This window comes from Phascolarctos cinereus, unplaced genomic scaffold, assembly GCF_003287225.1.
Source record: "Phascolarctos cinereus isolate Bilbo 61053 unplaced genomic scaffold, phaCin_HiC Scaffold_2;HRSCAF=192, whole genome shotgun sequence".
Taxonomy (NCBI): domain Eukaryota; kingdom Metazoa; phylum Chordata; class Mammalia; order Diprotodontia; family Phascolarctidae; genus Phascolarctos; species Phascolarctos cinereus.
Window position 1 is genome coordinate 192,352,881 of NW_027555625.1, and position 26,230 is coordinate 192,379,110.

At 39.2% G+C, this 26,230-nt stretch overlaps 1 protein-coding gene across 2 annotated transcripts in view; it reads left to right on the forward strand.

The window, feature by feature from the left end:
• The window catches only part of TRAPPC12 (trafficking protein particle complex subunit 12), a 196,469-nt gene that overhangs the window by 106,505 nt on the left and 63,734 nt on the right, over positions 1 to 26,230 (forward strand). For both annotated transcript variants that reach the window (XM_078149747.1, XM_020965826.2), the window contains exon 7: positions 23,324 to 23,396. In XM_078149747.1, the coding sequence (XP_078005873.1) occupies positions 23,324 to 23,396 (73 nt within the window). The remainder of the gene's footprint in view (positions 1 to 23,323; positions 23,397 to 26,230) is intronic.

Consider the following 26,230-nt stretch of genomic DNA (forward strand, 5'->3'; position numbering starts at 1 on the left):
TTTTGGTTAGGCAGTGGGGTTAAGTGACTTGCCCCAGGGTCACACAGCCAGTAAGTGTCAAGTGTCTGAGGCTGGATTTGAACTCAGGTCCTTCTGAGTCCAGGGCCGGTGCTGTATCCACTGCACCTCCTAGCTGCCCCTACCAAAGTGATTTTCATAAATTGCAAGTCTGACCATGTCAGCCTCTCTATTCAGCAAACTCCAGTGGCTCCCTGTCACTTTCAGAATGAAATATAAAATTTTATGTTGGCGTTGAAAGCCCTTCACAACTTACGTCCTTCTCTCACCTTGCACTCCTTCACATGCTCTTTGACCCAGTGAAATCGGCCTTTTTGTTCTTCTCTAAACAAGAAACTCTCTCTAGGCATTTTCTCTGGCTATCCCCACATATCTGAAATTTTCTCTCTCCTCATCTCTGCCTTCTGCTTTCTTTCAAGTCCCAGCTAATATCTTATCTTCTACAGGAAGTTTTTCTTGACCCCTCTGAATTCTATTCTATTCTGTTTATTCTGCATGTAGCTTATTTGTATGTAGGTTGTTTTTTGTTTTTGCTTCTCTCCCCCATTAGATTGTGAGTGCCTCAAGAACAGGGACTTTACCTTTCTTTGTGTCCCTAACCCTTAGCACACTGCCTGACACACCATAAGCACTCAGTAAAAGTTTAACTTCCTGAATTGAGATATGGAGACCCTCTCCTGTAGGCTATTGCATTAATTAAGGCCTGAGGAGATAAACCCTACCCTGGGGCAGTAGCAATGTGAGAGGAGAGAAGTGGGTCTGTGGGAGATGGCAGAGAGGTTATGAAGGTAAAAACAATGGAGCTCTATAACTGATTTGGGTATGGAGTTGTTTAAGCTCTTTTGAGAAAAAGGAGCATCAGAAAAGCAAAAAGACCTTTGAGTCAGGTAGCCAGGATGATGGTCCAGGCAGTAATGAGAATGCAGAGGTACTTAATTCTTCTTTTGCTTCTTTTGCTTCTGTTGCTTCTGTTTCCTGGCCTTTGGACTAGAAATGGGAGGAGAAAAATGATTGATGGGGATGGACACTAAGATAAGTGAAGAGGTAATAAGACAGCTCCTAGGTGTCCTTGATAAATTCCAGTCCCCTGCACCAGATGAACTCTATCCTTGGATCCCGAAAGAACCAGCAGGTGTGTTTGTGAATCATTGCAGGGATACTTGAAAGATCATGGAAAATGGTAGAGATGCTATAAGATTGGAGAAGGGCGTGTGTTCTACTGATTTTCAAAAAAGACGAGAACAGAATCTACAAAATATAGGCCAGTAATCTTGACTTTATTTCCTTAGAAAATTCTGGAATGTGTCATTAAAAAGAAGGTTGATAAACATCTAGTAAGAGAAGCGGTGATTGCAAAAGACCCTACATGGTTTCATCAGGAACATGTTATGCCAGACTAATCTCTTTTCTTTACTGACAGACAGGACTGTTAACCTTTCAGATGAGGGGAATGCCATGGATTCTACTTACCTTGATTTTAGCAAAGCTTTTGATAGAGGTATTTCAAGCTATTCTTAAAGATACTATGGAAAAATGTAGATTAGACCATCGTACACTCAGATTCAAAACTGGTTGGATGGCCAGTTAATGTCAATTATAGGTATTAATGCTTCATTGACAACTTGGCAGGGGGTCCAGTAAAAGACTCCAAGGATCTCTGCATGGCCTTGCGCTGTTTAACATTCTGATCAGTGATTTATAGAAAGGCATTTGTGGTGTACTCATCAGATTTGCAGATGATAGAAAGCTAGAAGAAACAGCTAACATACTAGATGATATAACCTGGATCACAAAGTCATTTTACAGGCTGTGGCATTAGGTTGAATTTAGTAAAATGAAATTCAGTAAGGATAAATGTAAAGACTTACACCTAAGTACAAAAAAAAAAAAAGCCTTACATGTACAAAGATGCGGCAGGCCTGGTAAAATAGTAGTTGTTCTGAAAAAGAGCTTGAGTTTTTAGTGGACCTGACCAAAAGCAACGTGGTGGGTCTGCCAAGAAAAGCTGATTCCATGTTGGGCTTCATTGAGGTACATAGCTTTCAGGAACAGAAAGGTGATAGTCTCACTATAATCTGCCCTCATCAGTCCTCATGGAGTATTATGTTCAGTTTTGGACACCAGTTTAAAGACATTGATCAGCTGACACATGTTCAGAGGAGGGCAACCAGTATGGCAAAGAGCCTTGACTCCATGTCATATGAGAATTGTTTAAAGGAACAGGGCACATTTAGCACAGAGAAGAGAAGGCTTGGGGGGCCTATGGTAGCTAACTTCAAGTATATAAAGGGCTATTTGGAAGATGGAGTGAATTCATCCTGTTTGGGCCTAGAGGGTGAAACCAGGAACAGTAGGTAGAAATTTTAAGAGGCAAATTTAGTCTTGATATCAGGAAAACTTTCTGACAGAGCTATTCAGGTAGAACAGCTGCTTTAAGAAGTGGTGGTTGAAGGTCTCCAAGAAAAGACTGAATGATTGCTTTTGGGTGTAATATAGTGTTGATTTTTTGTGTGTGTTTGTGGATTGGACTGAATAGCCACCAGTCTTTTCAAAATCTCATTGTGTGATTCTGTGAGATGATATGACTTTACATAGCACCATATGCCATATTAATCCCAAATAATAAAGGTGTGTTTTAGTCTTTACCATAGCTGGTAAACCATGCAGAAACCATATCTGAACAAAAATCCTGCCTCTACCACATGCCCAACTTTTGTCATCCAGCTTTTGCCTGAAAACCTCGAATTAGGGGGAATCCTCTCCAGCTCCCAAAGCAGCCTGTTATACCTTTAGAGAGCTCTGAATGTTGCCAATTAATCCAGATTATTGTCTATCCTTTTTACTTTAGTATGTAGATATCTAAGGCCTTGGATTTTACTGCTGGCTCTTTTCTTGGCTTTTGTCTCCTGTGAATTTCTGATCATCACTACTGTTATTCTTTATATGTAGTCACTTCTGTCAGCGTATATAGCTTGGTGCATAGATCTAGGTATTTTCCTCTATTCCTTTCTCTTCACTTTAAAGTCTTTTTTTAATTTGAATTGATCAATAACTGATAAAAAGACCATCTGTGCTTCTAAAGTCTTCAGATTCTTTCTTGAAATTTCATAATGCTTAGCAATGCTTCCTATGTTCTTTTAGACAGAATCATTTGTACCCCGTATCAATTATCAGAAGTATGTGAAAGAATGGTGATTATTCTTGTGCTTAAAAAAAAAGTATCAAAACTTTAGCTGTATGTAAATCTGTGTCAGTCTATATAGACTTGACCACTAAGACTCTTTTGTGGCTTCTCTAACCCTAGCAGTTTTCCCATTAATAGTCTTTTTAAACTACATTTCACCTAATTCAAAAATATTAGGGGAGGGAGCAGAAGATGATTCACAGGGTGATTTGCCTTGTGACACATACTCCTCTATGGATAACCCTGTCTATATATAGCACTTGTTTATGGTAGATTGTTCCTCCTAAAGTCATTTACTAAATTGTGTCTGTCGAAAGTTACATAAGAAATGGAAAGTTCTGTTCATGCTTACATTTATTCAGTCAGCAAATGTAAAATTGAAGGCAAGAATTTTTTAAATTGCATATTCTTGTAGTGATAGTATAGTCTTCTGAGACTAGATCTGAGAGACCTGGGTATTACTTCTGTTTTCATTCTTGATTGAGTGTATGGCATTTGGCAAGCCACTTGTCATGAACTGGGCCTGACTCAGGCTGGTCCCCTGGTAGTAGGTCTAGTATTCTAATAAATTACACTCTTAGGTCATTCAGCAGGAGTCATTAAAGAGGCAGCTTATTTAGCAATTGTGTAGAAAAGATATCCAACAAAAATACAGCACTTAGTTCAGGTAGACATAGCTCCCCTCCCCTTCATTCAGAAACTGTCTCATCAACAGAGCTGCCCTTATGACCCCAGGGTGACCAGGAAGCCACACTGTAGTTGTTCAGTCATTTTTCAGTCCTATCCAACTCTTCATGACCTCATTTGGGGTTTTCTTGACAAAGATGCTGGAGTGGTTTGCCATTGCCATCTCCACTTCATCTGACAGATGAGGAAACTGAGGCAGACAAGGTTAAGTGTCTTGCCCTGGATCACACAGCTAGTAAGTATCTGAGGCCGGATTTGAACTCAGATTTTCCTGACTCCAGGCTGAGCACTCTATCCACTGCACCACCTAGTTGCTCATTCAGCCAGCATAGGACTAGCACCTCTGGAATGAGGGCTGCCGAGCCCTAGTCAGGACCACTAATCCACCTTTGGTATCTACCTGTCACTCAGTTTTCATCTGTGGCTCCAAGAAGCTATAGCATGCACAGAGGCTACATCCTGGTAGAACCCTCTCAGTAGCAGGCTAAACCCGGTGTAAGGTAACTTGTGACAGCTCTCAAACACATTGGTGAGTTAGGGGGATGTTTACCCCAAGGAAGTGAAAATTTCCGCCAGTGGAATGGGCAGATGAGAACAGTTTGTTCCAGTGGACATGAAGGTAGCTGAAGCAGGCGTTGTGGAGTGCTTAGAGCTTGGTCAGACGTGGAAGACACCGAAGTTATATGCTACATCCCAGGCTATCACCAGTTGTCTTTTGTCCTGCCATTGGACGTCAATGACTCTGGAAGAGAGAATGAGGCTGACGACTTTGTGCAACTCTGCCTTACTTAAATCCACTTCACCCACCAAACAAGACATCACCCCAGGATGTCATTGGTCCTTTTTGAAAACAGAGGATTAAAAACAATAGTAGATGATACCAGAAGTGGTTTTATCTGCTGGTTTTCTCACACACACATACACATGATTTTCTTGAGACACGTACCAGGCTAAATTTGCCTAAAATTTTCCCCATTTATCAACAAGGCAAATCACCATTGTTACATCCTTTAAGGCTTTATGTTGTCTTTTTGTGACTATTCTATACTTGTCCAGGTTATAAATGATGTTCATTTTAGCTAGATTTCACTCATGTAAAATTTTTGAAGAGTGGGATGAGAAAGAAGACAGTATGATTTGCCCTGCGATTCATGTTCTCTTAGAGATAATCCTGTCTGCATTAAATGGTTCTCTAGTAGGCTGAGGAGGAGATGAAAGGGGAGAACCATCTTTTTTGTAACAAATGTAGAAATTGAGGCTCAGAGAGGTAAAGGTACTTGATCAAAGCCACCTAGTTAATAAGTGTAAAAGCAGTATGTTGCAGTCCACATCTCTTCCTCATTTTATTATATTATGCTCATTCTTCTCAGTGATCTCAAACTCTGCTTAGTGAATTGGACCAGTCCATAGATGATGGCCTCCAAACAGCACTTTGACAATCATACTTAGAGAAGGACATGGTATATAGAGTCCTGGGCCTGAAATCAGGAAAGAAGACTCTTCTTCCTAAGTTTCAAATTTGGCCTCAGATACTTACTTGTTGTGTGATCCTAAGCAAGTCATTTAACCCTGTTTGCTTCAGTTTCCTCATCTGTCAAATGAACTGGAGAAGGAAATGGCAAACCACTCCAATATCTTTGTCAGACACAGCCAAAAACAACAAAAACTTAGACAGGGGAAGAAAAGAGGGAATTATAAATTCACCCAGTGCTAAGTGACAAATTAGCTGGCTGTTTTTAATGATATTTTTCATAGATCTATAAGCCCAAAGACAGTCCTGAAAAACTAGTTCCAAGAAGAATTAAGTAAGTTATTCTATTTTTACTCTCTAAAGAAAATTCCAGTTATTTTATTTTCATTGCCCGCACTGTCTATTGTTGTCCTTCTAAGGAATTTTAACAGAATTATTAAAAAATCAAATGTCTGGTCAGGGGATAGTTAATAGATAAATAAACTAAAATAAGTATTTCGGAAGTTTTCATTGCAGTAGTGAAGTCACAAAAAGACAACCAGGTAACCATTTTTGTACACTAATTATAAGTCCTCCTGTCCAATAGTAGTTAGTTTAGAAAAAGTTTTCTCAGATTCAGACCCTATCATGGATTTTCCAAATTAAAAAGAAACAGTTTCAAATGACAATTGAAGAACAGTAGGAAGTAGGGAACAGGGACAAAAGAAGTAAAATATTTGGACCTAGCCTTCAGTAAACTTACAATCTGTGGAAGAAAAATGTGAAATAGCTTAAGAACATCACAGAACGATATATAATTAAGTACCAAATTATGTAGAATGAACTATTTAAGTTCTGTAAAAGTTCAGAGAACTATATAATCAGTGCCTTATCATGTTGTGGAGGTAACTGTGGGTTCTTGAAGGTTATATCAGGAGAATAAAAGATCTGACAGGTCCTATCAACCTAGAATGGTTTCAAGAATACATCACACAATGTTCTATTGGTTGATTGCACAAAGATCTTTCTAGCTAAAGTGAGAGAGATTCATCACCAGAAGCTCTTCACCAGAAGATAAGGATTTTTGACAAAAGTAACTCATAAAAGCCGAAAGGGATGTGATCAGAATCTGTGGAAGGTATAACCTCACCAAGAAAATTATGTGTCCTTGAAATATTGAGGAAAATTAGGGGGGAAATAGTTTTTACAGGCAGGCAGTTTTAAACTGAGTGTGTTTTTATGAAGTAGTCAAGAGTGTTAAGCTTCTCCATAGTCTGTGGATTACAGATTAGTAGTTAAAATGAAGTTAGTGAATTAGTGAGTTTTTGTTTCTAATTTATATGACTGACATATTTTAGGGGGAAAAGTATGTTGTTCCTTTAAGGAGCTTTTATGCTAGTGACAAATATAAAACTTTGGCTGCTTCTCCTGGGGTAGCAGATGCCTCAACTCTTTGCCCATGATTAGCTCTGGCTATTCACCACAATTCCAATTCCTAACTTTCTGTTATACTCTCTTATACAGCCTCCCACACCTTAACTAGTTAAAGAACTATGTTGACAAGTTGGGAAAGAACCAGGTGAACATATTTCCAAAATAATTCACATTGCTAATTGTAATCCATAGATAATGATGTCAAATTAACCTGAGACTGGAGTTCAGTGTTGTAGGATGTTCAGGGTTCAACTCAGTTGTGCTGTAAAATTTACAAAGCCTGTCCATGTAAGAAGTAGAAACGGCAGCAAAGGAAACAAAAATAGAAAGAATACCTGTTCTGTGTTCTGTGCTGGAGGCAGTACCATTTTGAAGGCACTAAGGCATTGAGTCTCAACATAACTGAAAGGAGAGGATACCATATGTTTGGGGTAGGGGGAGTAATCACTGTTTATAATACTACTTTTAAAAAAAGACAAAAAGATAACTGTAAGTACTCACCAATATGCCTGCTTTCCTATACCTACCTCATATTTTTTAAGAGTAATCCATGGAACTCAATTTTTTTTTTTTTTAGTTAGGCAGTAGGGGTTAAGTGACTTGCCTAGAGTCACACAGCTAAGAAGTATTATGTGTCTGAGGCTGGATTTGGACTCAGGTCCTCCTGACTCCAGGGCCAGTGCTCTATCCACTGCACCACCTAGCTGCCCCCTTTTTCTTTTTTTTTTAGTCAAAATTTTTTTAAAAAACAAATGTTAAAAATTGTTTTCACATGTAATTGGGGGGGAAATTTTTTTTAAAAAGAGTAATCCGTACACATAGAAGGCATGTTTGCATGAAAAGGGAGCACAAAGGAGACCACAATTTAAAGAAAGGTACAGCAAATACAAGAGTGCACTGTAATTACTTTGTTGACTGTTAAAAAAAAAGAATATGATTTAGTAGAATGAAATGCCACATTAAAGGCTCTTACCCCAACAAATTACCTTCATGAATATTTTAAAATCAAGTGAGATTCCTTGGAAAATGCAACAAAAGAGAATATCCCTTTGATTACTAATAGCAGTAAAGGCATAAAAGAAGGAAACAGGCTCATCAAAGGTGTTTCCACTGTCACAGAGGTTGTCCAGTGTAGAATCCAGTCAGATGATTACCTATAAATTGTGAGATCTTCTAAGAGTTGCTGTTTACAGACAGCATTGTGTTAATTTCATCAAACCCCAAAACACTGCAGAGGTTGCTAAGTGAAATCCATAATCACTCTAAAAAGTTTGCCTAACAACCACACAGGTAGATGGAAAATTCCTGTTGTTTAGACCCCTGGTTGGTTGTGTTTGGATGGACAGTTCATAGGCTTTGTCTACCTATGTGAATATCTTGTGCAGATATTGGATATGGTCCTAGAAGTGTACATTACCAATAAATTGGTTTTAGAATTAAGTAATTAGGCTGTATTACGTTAGGAGAATTGCACAGTACTTTACCAGCCTTAGTCCTCTTTTGGAAACAAAAACCCATTTTTAAAATCTCACTATTCTTCCAGTTTTGCAGTGTTTGCAAGTTGTAGAATTCCACTGTCTCTGATGGTTAAAAGTAACAGGTTACCCAAAGGACAATGAGGAGACCCATGGTGAACATGCATAGCCTGCAACATAATTCCAGCAAAGAATGTTACAAAAGAAGTGGGATAAAGGATATCAGAGAGATATATGGAAAAGGCAGTGAATGAGTCATAGAGTGAGATAGAAGGATAAATGATGGGCAGCCTGCCTGCTCCATTAGTATCCACACAGTATCAAGAAATAGACTTACCCCCACTACTGATAAAATGCATGGATGGGTTGCAATTTGCTTTTTGAAAAATAAATGAAATTCAGCTACTTCAGTGCATTTCTGAAGGATTTGACAATTACTGGTGAGATATTAATGTGAGTTTTGTAACTAGAAAGATTTTGTTCATTCATAGAAAGGCTTTCTAACATCTGGACATATTTGTTATACTATTTTCTTTGTAAACATAATTAAAAATATAAGAGAGAACAGCTGTTTTCCACCTTTTCCCCAGCCACTTGGGGAAAGAGTGAGAATAGCCTGCATTAGATGGCCATTAGTATGCTGATGATGTCCAGCTCTGTGTCTGTGCTCTATCTGACCTAGACAGAAGAGTTGCCCTACTTTCTGGCTGCTGTGGCAGAAAACGAACAAGTTGGTCATGACTCAATTAGATAAGATAGGAGTGATTGGCAAGTGAGAAGAAGCAATTGAAGGATACAGTGAGGAAGCCTTTCTGCTTCCCCAGTTGAGTAAGTATATCCAGCCTTTGCCCCTTAGGTTCACACTCTGAAATTCATGTGATCTCCAGAATACTCAAGTAGGAGAGGTGGGTAAGAATGTCCTTTGTCTGTTTTCTTTCCTGCAAAGGTTATGATCTCATTTTCCTGATAGGTACTACTGTGGAAATTTATACCCTTAGGAACACCTTGACTGAATTATTGCAAAAAATATGTTTGAGAATAACTTGGATAGTTAGAATCTTCATTTGATACATAATGCAAAATCTGACAGACTAAGTATGAGTCACAGACATATTAATAAATATTTACTGCAGCTCCAAAGAAGATTTGGAAACTCCAGACAAAACCAAGCACTAGGCATAAAAGAAATTCCATTTCCCTGCTTCTCTTTTCATAGGATTTCATATTCTTTCATTTAGTGGTATGAGGAACAATGGGAAAGTGGGATGTCTAGTTTGTATCAGAAAGGAGCATATGCCACAAGGTGAAGGTTCTGAAGAACAACATATTCATCTGAAAACAAACCCAAGAACTTCTGTCCAGTTACAAGAATCCCCTGAGAGATTGGACTGGCAGTTTCCAGACTTGTTGAAAGAACTTTATGTGCTCTGGTTTAGGTCCTTTGAAGCCGTGGAAATCCCAGATTAATAAAGACTCATGTATTGTATCAGCAGACTTGGCTATAGGGTCCATGAGGACCCTATTTTATCTAAATTTTTGGTCTCCTACTATCTACCAAACTGCCCTGCACAAAATAGGTCCTAGATAAATGTTCCTTTAACTGTTGTTGTTGTTTGTTGTATTTGAATCATCATCCTACTAAGAGTACTACAGACCAGGATGATTTATGGAAAGCACTAGGCTCACAATTATTTCCCTCACCAGATTAGAATCAGATGTCATGGCATTAAGGCAATTCATGGTAATTAGATTAACTGTGGGAGAGAACATAGGTAAATGTGAGTAGTGACAATATAGATTTTTATGAGCTGCTGAAGATTGTTGTAAGCCCAAAGACATTCTAAGCCTATCTACAAGATTACTTTTCCAGTTAAAGCACATTTATTCCATAGTTTGCATAGGCTTGAAAACTATACTTGGTATAGTTTCTATAGCTGGTCTCTAGTATATCTCTGCTAGAGAGATTATTACCAATCTATTTTAGTCTCTGATAAAGTCTAATTCCAATACTTTGGAAATTAGAGGGACTAGAAATAATAATTCAAAACAAACAATTTTCCTTTTGATTTAGGAAGCTCAACTAAGGTTATAGTTTTTAGTAGCAAAGAATACAAAAAAGATAGACTAGATTTTACATAGGAAGATTTGAGTTTGAATCCTGGCTCTTCTACAGTTGGAAAGAACTCTTAACTTCACCCTCTTTTAGTTTTCTCATCTCTAAAAAGTGTGGCCTGGACTAGATGATCTGCAAGGTTTCTTCCAGCTCTAAATTCTATGATCTTAACTCTCTTATTATAATACTTATCCTTACCACTTTCCTTTGAGAATATAGGACAGGTATCCATTTTATAGATGATAAAGAGGTTGTAGAACTCACTAAAGAGCTCACTAACTATAATGGTAGAGATGGTTTCACAATCCCAGTCTTTAAATTCTCAGCCAAGGCATTATTTTCTAGGCCACAAATTCAAATGATGTATCACTGTTGTAGTGCATGGTTTGGAGCTTTATCCCAAATCATACTTACACTGATGAATCAGGTCCTCAGAAGATGGCTATTTCATATCTCTCAGGCCTGCAGCCCTTCTTGGCCTTAGTGGTTAAAGAAAAGACTGAGATAGAGGCCAGGGCTCTGTTTCTCCTCCCCTACTCAGATATTTCTCAATAGTTAGAATACTCCCCACTTGTTCTTAATCTCTCGGGTTCTGAACTAGCTCTTTGGTTTTATATAGGCCCCAGAGGGCATTACTAAGTTTTCTCAGCCAGTCCATCACTTCCTGTGCACTCCATTTGATCAAGAAATTTTTTGTACTTAGACTGTGATTGGTTGATTTATGCTATGTTTTCTACTTTGTTAAAGAAACATGATGTATCATTTTAAAACCTGCTTTAAATGGAATAATGATTTGCTCAATTGAGTCTCACTTTTAAGCTAGTAATGTGCTAGGCCTTCTGTATACCTTTCCTTCTTTATGCCTTTTTCCTTCCCTCTTGTCCATTGACCATTGTTCTTCGCCATATCTTGGATTCTCACTCTACTTCCCATAATTCCTTTATTCCTAGTAGCATTGATTCCCTAGTATATTTTTTTATTAACACTAAGAGGTAAACTTACTCAAAAAAGTTAAATAATTTCATTTCAGTATCCATAATTAAGCAAATTCATTCTAAAATTCTTTAAAGGGAGGAAAAGTTGTTAGTTCTGGTTTACATTAGTTGCCACAATAGGTATATTTTACTGGAATGTTTATAGCTCCCCCATTTATCTTTAATAAACAATTTCTTTTCATCTTTTGAATCCCTGAGTAGGCTGTGTACAACACTTTTAACCACATGAACTATAATCCTCAAGATTACTAGCTCACTGACTTACAATTCATATTGAAGCTTCTCAACTTGAAGAAAGTTCCTACAAGCCTTTCAGAGATTTGCTTGCCAAAACTATCCCCCCCCAGATGCATTTCAAAGAGAAGCATTAGTTTTCCCTCCCTAGTTGGCTATACCCTTAACAACAATCTAGAGGCAGCCAGCAATTTCAAAGGCTCATTTTTTAAAAGCCAAAGGAGGAGTTAATTTCAGTCTTCTCCAGTTAAACAAAACTAAACCTGTCAGTCCAACAGCTACTCTGGTACAGTAGTACATTTCCACTGCCCATAAATCTGTCAGTGAGGTAAAGGGGTGTCTACCCCAAGTATGTCTACCCCAATGGAATGGGCAGATGAGAAAAATTTGTTCCAGTGGCCATGAAGGCTGATGAAGCAGGCTTTGTAGAGCTGGGTCAGATGTCAAAGATGCTAAGGTCATCCATTGCATCCTGGGTCATCACCAGTCAACTTGACTTTGTCTTGCTATTGACTTCGATGACTCTGGAAGAGAGAGAGAGAGGTTGATGACTTTGTGCAGTTCTGTCTCACTTAAATCCAGTTCACACATGCACGAGTCAAGACATCACCCATGATGTCATTAGTCTCCTTCAAAAACAAAGGATGAACAACAACAACAATAATAATCTACAGGCTCTCATGCCTTTGCTGGACTGATGTTTGTTCTCCTCATTTTAAGATGTTCCTCAGCTTTGGCATAGAGTAAAAGTACTTTGGTTGTGAAAGATTCTCAGCAAATACTGATTTTTTAAAAGTGCTTTTTCTGGACTTTCTAAAGGCTGCTGCAGAGCAGGTGCTTATCTGCATCAGTAGTTTTGCTCACTGGGAGCTACCAATACCAGTGGAATCATAGGTCTGTGACCCCCCCCCCAAAAAAAAAAGCTTTTCAAAATAGCCTATAAGGGGTAATGGCTGATATAAAAAAGGAAAAGTTGTGAACACTGATGGCATTGGGACTTGAAATATTCCATGTCTCCTCCCTCATTTTATATAATATGTCAATTTATTAAACTATATATTATTTGTACACATGATATTTTATAGTCATCTGCTTAGTATTCCTCACAACAACTCCTTAGAACATGTAAATTCCTCCTATCTAGGGTAGTCATAAAGAAGGGTGAGAACCTCCTAAATGCATTTCTTGCTTAAGCCTTACTTTTACTTGGACTCAAACAGTTACCCGACATGACTAATCACAGGCCGTGTTGTAGATTGAACTTTTTGGCTGCCACCTGTTTATGATGCCCCTTATAATTAGATTTTACCAAATTTATTTTACCAAATGGGGCTTCTCTAAAAGCACAGCATCTGCACATTTTCGTTTTAACAAAACTTTATCAGTCACCATTTCACAAAACTACTTATGTTATTATCAACATAACATCTTTCTCTGTTACCCAGGGTCAACATCAATAATAATGATGATATATAGTTATTAAATAGTAAATATTTTCAATGTGTTTAATTTTGCAGGCATTTACCAAATGTTTGTCCTCAGCACAGGGGATACAAAATAAAAATAAAACTCCCTCCATGGAATTACCTCCTATTGGAGTAATATAGCATATATACAGATAAGAAAATACAAAGATACATAAAATAAACATATTGTGTATAAGCTCTTGTGGATAAAGAGTAATGTATTTGGGGGGGTGCGGCTCAGCAATGGGGTTAAATGACTTGCCCAGGGTCACACAGCTAGTAAGTGTCAAGTGTCTGAGGCCAGATTTGAACTCAGGTCCTTCTGACTCTATCCACTGTGCCACCTAGCTGCCCCAATGTTGTATTTAGTAGTAATAATTCATTTATGCAGCACTTTAAAAGATGCATAAAGTGCTTTCTTCACAATAACCTTATGAAATAGTATTATTCTTCCTGTTTTGCACATGAGGAAACGGAGGCTCAGAAAGGTTCCAGGTCACCCTCCCCTCATCCAGTAATCACCAAGTGCTATCAATTCTTCCTTCAAAATACCTCTTAAGATCTCTTTTACTCTTTGTTTTTCCATTTCTTTCTTTCTTTCTTTCTTTCTTTCTTTCTTTCTTTCTTTCTTTCTTTCTTTCTTTCTTTCTTTCTTTCTTTCTTTCTTTCTTTCTTTCTTTCTTCCTTCCTTCCTTCCTTCCTTCCTTCCTTCCTTCCTTCCTTCCTTTCGCAAGGCACTTGGAGTTAAGTGACTTGCCCAGGGTCACACAGCTAGTAAGTGTCTATGTCAAGTGTCTGGTCTGAGACCAGATATGAACTCAGGTCCTCCTCACTCCAGGGCCAGTGCTCTATCCACTGCGCCGCCTAGCTGCCCCTGTTTTTCCATTTCTACCATAATTGTCCAGGACCTTGTCCCTTCACACCTGACTTGTTACAGTGATCTTCTTCCCCCTCCTTCCCAAACATAAAGACCTTAGCTTAAAAAGTCCAAGGTCTCCTACTGCATCTAGTCATCCTGATCTCTGTCTTGCCATTTGACCCAAATAGCTCCAGAGGGGAAAGTGAAGCTGGTGGCTTTGCCCAGCCCTCCTTCATTGTAATCCAATTCATTTGCATGTCATAGCATCACCTTCCTGATGTCATGGTCTTCTTCAAGAACAAAGGACAAACAATAACCCAAACATATCTCTCTTCCACACTTCCCTGTTTCTATTGAGAGAACTGCCATCTTCCCAGTCTCTCAGATTCATCAATTCAGTCTTCCTTGAGCCTTCTTCCTCACTGCCCCACTTCCAGTTGTCAATAAGTTGGCAGTTCTTATCAATTCTGCTTCCAAAAATTTCGTGTCAATCCCTTTCGCTCTACCATGCAGCCTTGGTCAGTCCCTTGTCACCTCTCTCAAACTACAGTAATAATCTTTTACTTGGTCCCTTTTTCCAGTCTTTTTGACAGCTGGATGGAATACTGGATAGATAGGTGGGCTTGGACTCAAGAAAGCCTGAGTTTAAATCTTGCGTCAGACACTAATTACTAGCAATCTGGCTATGTTGCTTCACCTTTCTGTGCCTCAGTTTCTTCATCTGTTAAAAAAAGGGGGGGGGGAAGCTCAATAGCCTCTAAGGTCCCTTCTACCTCTAATCCTTTGATCCAGTGTTCTTTCTTTAATCCTTCCTCCACACGTCTGCCAAAATAATCTTCCTAAGGCACAAGTCTGACCAAAATTCCTCTGTAATCAAAAATCTTCATTGATTCCTTGTGGCCTTGAGGATAAAACATAAAAGCCTGAGCCTGGAATTTTTGGCCCCCCACATCTGGCTTCTGCCTATCATTTCAGCCTTATTGCATACTCTTCTCCTACATTACAGCCCAAATATCTTGAAACTACCTTTCCCTGACTCTGAGGTCATTTCTATCCATTATGCCCAATACTTGTTATCCAGTCCTTATTAGAATTCATTAGGGCTGAGAGAAATTTTTCCAGTAGAACATAAGTTCCTTGAGGGCAAGGGCTTTCATCTTTATATTCCCAGGACCCATTCCAGTGCCTTGAACAATAGTAGTCATTTAATAATACATGTTTTTTAAATTGAATTTCTCCATTTATGGGCTTCATGCCAAAAAGCAGAGATGGCAGCCTATTAATTGGGAAAAGTATCTTGCAGGATTGTGCTGTGAATGACCTGTACCCAGTGCAGACTTGCCTAGCACTGTATTTTTATCCTATGATATCCAGGGTTGATGATTTTTCTCTGGATTGGCTTTAGACCTTCTGTGTTCTGATTCTATACTTGGAGGAAACCAACAGGGAAATTGCAAGAACAGCACATTTGCCTGTCATGTAAGTTTCAGCTCTCCTTGCAGTATCAGCATTTCTTTATAATAAGCTTTGGGATTTTCTTGGAGGTTTCCTTTTTCTCTTGTACTGTTATTGTCATAAACATCTATCCAAATCAGTGTACTGTTACGTATACCTTGTTACCGACCTATACTTCTTGCTATCGCCTGAACTCAGTGTGTTATCTCCCATCTTCATGCCTTTGCCAAGGCCATTCCCCATGCCTAGAATGAATGCATCTCCTTTCACCAGGAGCCTTACTTGGAATATTGAAACCCAGTAGGTTGATGATGGGTAAAATAAGGCAATATGTCCATGTTGGGTGTTGAGAGATGAGATGATTCATCCTAGCGTATATAACCAATGACACTCAACTACTAGGGAAAGGCAGAGGGAGGGAGGGTGGGTGATAAACAGTAGATATGAGGTAAGGGAAAAGAAGTCCTCAGTGGGGCAGAACCCTCAGTTGTAGTACTGTGTTACTTGGGACTGAAGAGAGAATCATATGCCTTCTGTATACCAGTGCCCTAGGACAAAGCCCTGGTTATCTCACCCCTTATATTGCTGTGGTCTCCAGCTGTGCCTCTTATATTCCCTGACTTCATTCATTGCTCAGTTCAAAGGCCTTACCTAGTATCCCCAGTTGGTGCTTTTTCACTCCAAGAAAATAGCTTGTGTTTATTTTCCTGTATAGACATTGCACTCTTCTCCCCATCTATACCTTCTCCCCCTACCGCTGTAGTAGAATATCAGCTCCTAGAGGATTCAGGGGCTATTTTATTTTTGTCTTTGTGTGCCCAGTGCTTGCACAGCACTTTGAACATCCCAGCCTCTTAAGGGATGGTTGAATTGAAGTGAATTCTTTCTTAAATTTGTCTATACAAGCAGTCATGGTGCAATCTTTTTGCTTCTGTTACTTTACTCAGTTGTTTACTTCAAAACTAGGCTGGGATTACTTAAGTATTATTATTACAAGAAACTTTAAGAAATATGCTTCCCTTTAAGGCCAGAGAATTCTTTTTCAACCTTTATACTCACCTCAACCCAATCATTTTCTTGGGTTTCTTATTTGCGTGTAGTTTCCTCACTATATGCTTAAGCAATTAAACCTTACTTGTGCCTGAAAACATTTAGTTCATCTGCATCTTCAGTGAAGTACTTTACCTCCAGCCTGAAGCATGATAAGTCTGAGTCTGTAGTCACTGATAAGATGTACAACATGGAGGTGGAAGTGTAGTCAAGCTTGAGATCTGAATTCATGTGCCTTCTACAAGCTTGAGTAAGGAAAGGTCACCCAAGAGAGAAATCCTACCCTAAAAAAGACATAGTTTGTGTGTCTGGCTCTGAAAAATGCTGCAGACTGTGGAAGCAAAATTAACTCCCATACTTCTTAGCTGCTGGGAAAGAAGCTCGAACTTTCTTCTCCCTTCTAATACCTAGAATATAAAAGGTAGGACTTTGTGAGAGGCTCCTAACTGTAAATCATAGAGAGCTCTGGTTTTTTTCTCTCTTCCCAACTATATTCCTAGTCTTCCTGTTACTCTAAAAGTATTTCTCCTACCACATGCCTCTGTCCCCCCAACCCTCAGGGGTTCAATTATCATTCCTCCCTCTTACCAGCTACTAGGGGAAAAAAACCTTGGCTTTGTGCTCACTTCTTACCAGCCCAGAAAGGCTTGGTCTCCACCCTAGTTATTCAAATTAGGACAGAGACCATGCTATACCGTAACTATTCACATTTGCATAGTGCTGTTTAGTGTTACAAAACCTTTCACTTTACCACAACCCTTTTGGGATTGACAGTGGAAATGTAAGTGTTATCTCCATATCATAGATGAGGAACTGAGGATGAAAGAGATTAAGAGGCTTCCCTATAATCAAAGAGCTAATGTCAGAGCTAGGATTTGAACCCAGGCCACCTGGCTGCAAGTCCAGCACTCTTTCCACTGTACCATACTCTGGGCTGTTCTCTTAGTGGGACCTTTTTATTTTTAACTCTCGATGTGATCAGAATTTAATGTTACTGTAGCTAGTTAAAAGGTCTTTTCCCATATGTACAGAAATATTCATAGCATCTCTTTTTGTGGGGGCAAAGAATTGGAAATTGAGAGTATGCCCATCGATTGGGGAATGGCTGAGCAAGTTGTGGTATATGAATGTAATGGAATACTATTGTGCTATGAGAAACGTTGAACAGGCTGACCTCAGAAAAACCTGGAAAGACTTGTATGGTCTGATGCTGAGTGAAGTGAGCAGAACGAAGAGAAGGTTGTACACAATGACAGCCACGTTGTACGATGACTAATATTGATAAACTTAACCCTTCCCAGCAATACAAGGATCTAAGACATCTCCAGAGGCCTCATGATGGAAAATGCTATTCATGTCCAAAGAAAGAACTATGAAAGTTGAATTGCTGTTTTTTTCTCTTCTGTTGAGTTTTGTTTACTCTTTCTGATGGTTCCTCCTTTTGGTTTTAATTTTTACTTACAACATCACTCATGTGAAACTATGTTTAATAAGAATGCAAATGTATAGCCAATATCAGATTGTGTGCCATCTTGGGGAGGGTGGTGGGGAGGAAGGGGGAGAAAAATTTTAAACTCAAAAACATATGGAAGTGATTATTGATAAATCAAAATAAATTTTAAAATGCTATCTGCTAAAAAAATAAAATAAAACAAAAGGTCTTTTGATTTCTGATTGCTTTTATGGCTATTTCTGTGCTGTTTAAAGTGCTATGATAATTTCCAAAAGGAAATTATATTGGAGATTTTTGCAGTGGGAATATAGCTTTCCAAGATCTTTTCTACAGTGCAGTCCAGAGATGTTTCTTACAGGTAGGATGGGTTGCCTCTTTAGGTATTTTTGTTCCATCCCTTTTTTTCCTATCCTCACCCATTCCTGCCCATTCAGTTATATATTTAACACTAAGCCCTAGTTTCCTAGTCAACATCTTTTTTGCCCAATTCCTAAAAGATATATGAAGCAAAGAGAATTGTGCCATGTGTATTGGGTAGCAAGAGGCCAGGTTTTAACATTCTATCTCAAGTTTGTTCCCTCCTTGTTTCATGTAGCATAAGCTAAAATGTACCAGAATCACCAGTGCCATTTTTTCTTGTGAGGAAATACCTCATGTTCACAGGAAATGAGGGCTAGTTCTGAGGGCTAAGGGCTAAGAAGTATCTGCCTAAAAGAAGACAGGTGAATCCATGGAAATAGATGAGATAGTTGATATAATGGAGAGATAAAGAGGAGCAGAAACAGAACAGCAGTAAAGAAAGAGGGTTGAGACCCCTACTTTTTTAGGGAATAGAACATGGATGATGAGTGAACAGAAGAGACTGAAACGGAATAGGCAGAGAGATGAACCAAGATGAATCTATCACAAAAACCTAGATAGTGGGGAACGTCAAGGAGGAAGGAGGAGTAAGCAGCACCAGATTCTGTGTAGGCGTCAGGAGGATGAATATTAAAAAGAGCCTATTGGATTTGACTATTGAGAAGTCATTCCATCTTGAAGAAAACAGTTTGTTGATTAGTAAGGTTGAAAGCTGGATTATAACAAAATGAGAAGAGAATTATAGAAGAGGAATTGGAGGCAAGGAGTGAAATGGATTTTTCAAGAAGTTTGGGCGAGAGGAACATAGGAAAAGAATTTGAGGGAATGGTAGGTTCAAGCCAAGTGTTTTTTGGTTTTTTGTAAGGTAAGAGAGATGCATGTTTGTAGGTATCAAGAAACAAACCACTAAAAAGGAAGACATTGAAGATTAGAGGAAAAGGGGAAATGGTGACAGGGGTACACTGCAGGAAGAGAAAAGAAGGAATAGGATGAGAGGCACTAGAAGTGGGGTTGGCCTTGGCAGGGAGAAAAGCCATGTCTTCATCAGATCATGCTAATCATACTAATATTATCACATCTTGTATGCTTCATGTCCATATTCTCTCATAAATCTTCCATAGAAGCCTTCTTCTGTGTATAAGTATTGGGACAACACTCAGGTACTCTAGCTTTTATTGATTGCTTATACCACATGACTAGCCAGTCTTTATTTCTGATCATATACAGAATATACCAGAAGTCTGAGTGAAGATTTAAGGTATTAAGACTTTCAAGATACCCTGTATAGTATATAAAAGGCCTGGTAGTCAATAAAACGTAGGGTCAGTTCTCACATCTGACAAATACTGTCTTATCTGACCCTGGACAACACATATAACCTCTCAATGTCCCAGGCAACTGTTGCCAATTCCCATTGGTGGGAGTGAGGGATTTCCAGACCAGGAGTTTCATAGTCCAATGAAAGCACAGGTCTGGATCCAAAAAGCAAATTCTTCTTGCCTTTTCTTACATGTAGGTCATTGCTGAGAGAAGGCTTCAACCTACTTAGACCCTTCATAGTTTCTTAGATCACATGCAATTTTGCAATTTTGATTCATTGAAGATTGTGGTGTTGCAAGATTCCCAATTGGGAGAACATTAGTGTTAAAAAGACGTGCTTTTGTGTCAGGGAGTATCTTGAGATTGTTAAAAGCAATGCACAGTTTCCCAGATGCTATTCAGCCTGCTCATTTCCTCCCGTTCAATTCTGGGTCCAGCTCCTTTTCAAAACTGACAGCTTGTTTGAAGGGGTCTGGTTGAAGCTATTGCAGTTGTACACTTAGTTCTCATCTCACTTCCTCTTCTAATTTGGTTTTGATTTTGACCATTGCTCTAACTAGTCAATGATCTGCCTGCAAAAAGCTGATTCTTATATGTGTTGTTCAGTTGTTTTCAGGCCTATCCAGCTCATAGTGATCCCAGTTGGGGTCTTCTTGGCAGAGATGCTGGAATGATTAAAGGGGCCATCCCTTGACTCACTTTTTAAAGAGGCCTATTCACTGAATGGGCATTACCTCACTCAAAGTGAGAACCTGAAAAGATCTTAGCTTAAAAGGACCAGGGTCCCCCATTGCATCCTGGGCCATCTCCAGTCATACTGATGAATATCTGGCCATTGGACCCAGGTGGCTCTGAGGAGAAAGTGAGGCTGGTGACCTTGCACAGCCCTCCGTCACTCAAAGTCAATTGCAAGTCATATCATCATCTCCCTGATGTCCTGGTCCTCTTTGTGAACGTAAGACAAACACAACAACTGTGATGATTTGCCATTTCCTTCTCCAACTCATTTTACAGATGAAGAACTGAGGCACACAGGGTTGAATGACTTGCCTAGGGTCACACAGCTAGCAAGTGTTTGGAGGCAGATTTGAACTCAGGAGGATGAGTCTTCCTGACTTCAGACTCAGTACTCTATTCACAGCACCACCTAGCTGCCCAATTCTTATGTAACACCCACATTAGTAACTTATTTTTCTGTATGTTAAGATACAATCGGTTTTACTTTTTGTGGTATTGTTCAGTATTTGCTATGTCCAGTACTATCTGATTGTCTTCCTAAAGAAAACATTCAGGGGCAGCTAAGTGGCACAGTGGATAGAGCTCTGGCCTTGGGATCAGGAGGACCTGAGTTCATATCTGGCCTTAGACCCTGTGACAGTTAATAGCTGTGTGACTCTGGGCAAGTCACTTACTTGACCGTGACTGCATCACCAAAAAGAAAACATTCATGTTACATAAGTTCCTGAGTAGTCTTATAAGCCTTGGCTTTTTCTGTTTCTTAAACCAGATCATATTTTTCAATCTCTTTTTCTCTATCCTTCCCTGTGCTGTCCTTAGCGTTGAAGTCATCTGGTATCAAAGTATATATTAGCTTAGTTTTAAATAAGTTTGTCAAGTCTGTAGAACTGAGGGGTTCAGTATTGTGTTCAAGGATTAGCATGTAGGCCAATGTAGCTGGGTCATAGAGTATATGGAGGGGAGTTGTATATTTAAAAAAATGGAAACCTAGATGCCTAATATCAATGACATAAGTTTTAGGAAAACCACTTTATAGTAGCCAAGAGAATGGATTGATGTTGGGGCAAACCCAAAGCATGAAAACCATTTAGAAAGCCACTGTAGTAATTCAGGTAAAAGGTAATGAGGACTTGAACGAGAATGGTGAGTATTGGAGTAGAGAGAAGGGAACATATATAAATGATGTTGTAAAATAGAATCTACAAGATTGATGATGAATTATATATGTGGGGTGAGCGAGAGTGAGAAGTTAAGTATCACACTGAGGTTGCAAACCTAGATCACTTGAAGAATGGTGCTGTCACCAGTAATAGGGAGGTTCAGAAGAGGGGGGGATGAGTTCTATTTTGAACATGTTGAATTTGAGATGCCTATAGAACATGCAGTCCAAGATGTCCAGTAGGCAATTGGTGATTTATGTCTGTAGCTCAGGAGAGAGAGGAGGGCTAGATATATAAATCTGAGAATCATCTGCATAGAGAGGATAATTGAACCCATGGGAGTTGATGACATCATCAAGTGAGAATGTATAAGGACAAAAGAAAAGAGGGTCCAGGATAGAGCCGTAGGGGACACTCATAATTAGTAGGTATACATGAATGAAGAACCAAAAACGGAGACTGAGAAGAGAGTCAGACAGGTAGGAGAAGTTCTTAATATAGGAAGTGTATTGTATGTGCTTAATAAATGTTTCTTGAAATGTATTGAATTAGTAGGTATAGGAGTAAGAAAGGAAGAAACATCGAAGATGTAAAGGAGGGATCTTTAGTTTGAAGCAGAAACTACTATTTAAAGTGACTGTTCAGGAAAATTTATGTGCTATATTAAAAAAGGCTACAGCACCTCTTCATACTCCTGAGGAATCAGTTTGGTATTTCGCAAAAGTTAATAATCATTCTCATGTGGAACATACTTGATATTTTGCTTTTTAAAAAATGCATCTATCCTCTGTGTATCCTGTCTCTTATTGCTTTATGGGCATCATAAACATGAACTGCACCATCAGTGGGAGTACAAATGGCACTCTTCATTTATAAGCTCTATCTCACTATGATAGTAATCAATGATTTTTGTTATGTGTCTATATGAAACATTCTCATATGAATTGGTTTTCATGAAGGCTTATGATTTGTGAATAATCTGTTCCTTCTAGAAGTATGTAAAGTAAATCGAAGAGCCTTGGGAATAGCAGTACCCTGTAGACCTTTGGCAGCTAGGTGGCGCAGTGGATAGAGCACTGGGTCTAGAGTCAGGAAGACCTGAGTTCAAATCTGGCCTCAGACACTTGCTAGCTCTGTGGCCTAGGGCAAGTCACTTGACCTCTGTTTGCCTAAATTCACTGGAGAAAGAAATAGCAAACCACTCCAGTATTTTTTGCCAAGAAAACCCTATGGACAGTATGGTCCACGAGCCATTAAGAGTTGGACATGACTGAATGATTGAACAATAACAATTAAATCACTGCCCGTGCTGCCATCATCCAGTGGAGCAACTTCTCTGGAGAAAGGGTCTTCCACCCCTAACCTGACCAATATTAACCACTGCTTTTCATGGGCAGGGAAGCCCAAGAGCTCCCAGGAAGAGAAGCAGCACCCTCAGACCACCAGCCCAGCTTCCCTGTCCAGGGAAGATAATTCTTATGGGGTGGTGACCTGGAAACTCCCATCTGTCTCCATATCTGTCACTGCTACTGAAGTTCCAAAAAAGAAAGTTCTCACCCTATGCTCCTCAGCAGAAATGGTTTATCAGAAATAGCATATAATTTTATTAATGGAAATGGCACTAAATACATTACCCCTCTACCTTTTCACTAGACCGTAAGGACCACAGGACCCAGCCTTCTTTATTTGGAACTAAAACCTTATGTCTTGTCTTAGAATGTGAGCTCTTTGAGAGCAAGAAATGTCTTACAGCACTTTGTATAGAGCTTTGTATATAGTAGTGCTTATTAAACATACATTCATTACTAGAAAATTATACCAGATTCTAGAAATAAACTCTTTTTGGTTTTGTTTTTTAAACAATTATTATAGATACTGAGAAATTTGGAACAAGGCTTAGCTGAAGATGGGAGCATGAATAATATTACACAAGAAAATAGGCATGGTAAGTATTCCCCTTCCACTATGTCTTCTGGAATGCCTGCTCCATAATTAACAAATTTTCTTTCATCTTAAACCTCTTCCCTTCTCACTCCTTCCATCTTCTGGCATTTACTAAGACTTAATTTCCTCTTAATAACACTACTTCTTACCCAAACACCTTTTATCATAATAGCTACATTTTCTTCTCATAACCCCCTCTAAGTGGTTGTGGTAGAGGAGTTGGAATTCTCCTTGTTCCTCATTGCCAGTTTCATCGACTTAGCAGACTCTTCTCCTTTGAATTCACGCTACCAAATTTATCATCCATTTCAGGTCCTGATGGCCTTTATCTGTCAGTTCCTAGGATATTTTCCTTCCTTCCTCAATGAGTTCAGTCCTTAACTTACAATCTTTCTGCCCCAACTCCCTCACTCTAGAGGACCTCACCATCCATATTGCTGCTCCCTCAACACTCTAACTTCCCAGTTCCTCTGTCTGTTCAGTTCCCTGTCCACTCCATCTCAACTGCATAGATGTGACCACATAGATGGTCATATCCTTATTATTATTATCACCCAAAAATGTTCCACTTCCAAGTTCACAAATTCTAAAATTCCTTTCTCTGATCATAATATGTTGTTATTCCATTGGTTTCTGTGACTTATGACCCCTAACCATTCTTTGTCCTTACTGTGACTTCTAGTCCCTCCACCCCTCAGTTCTTTCCCAGGTCATCACCCCTGCACTAGCCATACTCCTCTTCTTTCCCTATCTTATCCTGTTGGTGAACCTCTTCATCTCTACATTCTCCCCTGCCCTTGAATCTCTTGCCTCTTTATTCTTTCATTAGCCATGCCTTACCAAACTCCAACCCTAGATTATTGCCACTATCCTCTTCATTCTTATTCATGTCTTCTGAATGGAACTAAGTAAAATAACAGAATCATGCTAATTGGTTCCCCTACAAATTTGTTATCTTCAGCTGGGCTCTCCCTTCATCGTGGCAGTTATTTTACTCTTCCCTTGTCAATTTAGTATCCTACTATCTTCTCAAACTGCCTGTAATACCTACTCACCCCTCCTTCTCAGCTGAGGACCTGGATGTCTGCTTCAGTGAAAAAATTGAAGCCATTTGCTGAGAGCTCCTTCCCTCCTCTTTATCTCATTTCACTCATCCACCTTCCCCCACTTTCTTCTCCTTCATTCCTGTATTAGATGAAGAGGTAGACTTGATGCTTGACAAGGCCAGCTCCTCTCCAGCAGATTACCCTCACTGTCATGCTCTCTCCCTGTCTACTGGCTTCTTCCCTGCTGCCTTACACACATACCCAAGTATATCTCTCACCCTTAAACTTTCACTTGATCCTACACATCCTCACTACATCTCATCCTGTATTTTCTCCTCCTTTTCTGAGTCACTTCACTCTGTATTAGATCATACAAGTCTTCTCAGTTTTCTCTTATTATTTTTTCTTTTTTTTTTGGCTAGGCAATCAGGGTTGTGCCCACGGTCACGCAGCTAGTAAAGTGTCAAGCATCTGAGGCTGAATAGGTCTTCCTAACTCCAAGGCCTGAGCTCTATCCACTTCGCCACCTACCTGCCCCCTCAGTTTTCTCTTAAACTGTGCCTTAAGCATAGATCTTAAGGAATCTTAATGTCATTCCCCTATCCCTAAAGCTCAGATATAAACCATGTTATTCTCTATTCAGTAAAATCCAGTGGTTCCCTGTTACCTCCAGGTTTAATATAAAATCCTTTATTTGGCTTTTAAAGGCCTCCTTAACCTGGCCCCTCCTACCTTTCCAGTCTTTTTACATGTTATTGCCGACCAAGTACTTTGTGATACAGTGATAATGGCCTCCTTGCAAGTTTTTGTTCATGACACTGCATCTCTCAGTTCCAGGCATCTTCTGAAGCCATCCTCTACACCTGGAATTCTCTCCCTTCTCACCTCTACCTCCTAGTTCCCCTGACTTCCTTAAGTCTTAGCTAAAATCCCACCTTCTGCAAGAAACCTACCTTTCTTTCTTTCTTTCTTTCTTTTTTTTTGGTTTGTTTTTTGTTTTTGCTGAGGCAGTTGGAGTTAAATGACCTGCCCAGGGTCACACAGCTAGTAAGTTTCAAGTATCTGAGGCCAGATTTGAACTTAGGTCCTCCTGATTCCAAGGCCAGAACTCTATCCACTGTGCCACTTAGCTGCCCCTAAGAAGCCTTTCTTGATCTCCCTTAATACTAATGCCTTTCCACCAATTTATCCTTTATGTATTTTGTTTGTACATAGTTGTTTTCATGTTGTGTGTGTGTCTCTCTCTCTCTTTCTAGATTGTGAGCTTTTCAAGGGCTGAGGCAATTTTTGCCTTAATTTATATCTCCAGCACTTAGCATAATGCATGGCACATATTAGACATTTAATAAATGCTTACTGATTTGATTGTACTTGCTCATCTTACTCTATACCATGTTGCCTTTTATATACTTTTTATTGCTTGCCCAAATATTCCAGTAATGACCACAAGGCAAAGACGTAAGTCATTTTTAAGAATATTTTTATATCAATCATCTGAAATGATGGACTATGTGTTTTTCTCTGGATTCGTTCCATAACATTACATTTTTAAATCAAATTGGCCCCTAAAATTGTTTTGCTTGGTGTCAGCAAAATGGCTATAATCTAAGAGTGAGTAAGTAGAAAATGTGCCAAGGAGAGGAAAACCCCTCTTTTTAATTTTCAAGTTGCTTCCACCATTACTCTTGCTCTGGATATTCTCAGGGTACCCAGAAACTTCAGCTAACTCTTACTGGGCCACTTTGAGTCCGTTCTTTTATTCAGCAAATATTCCTTAAGCACAGTAGTA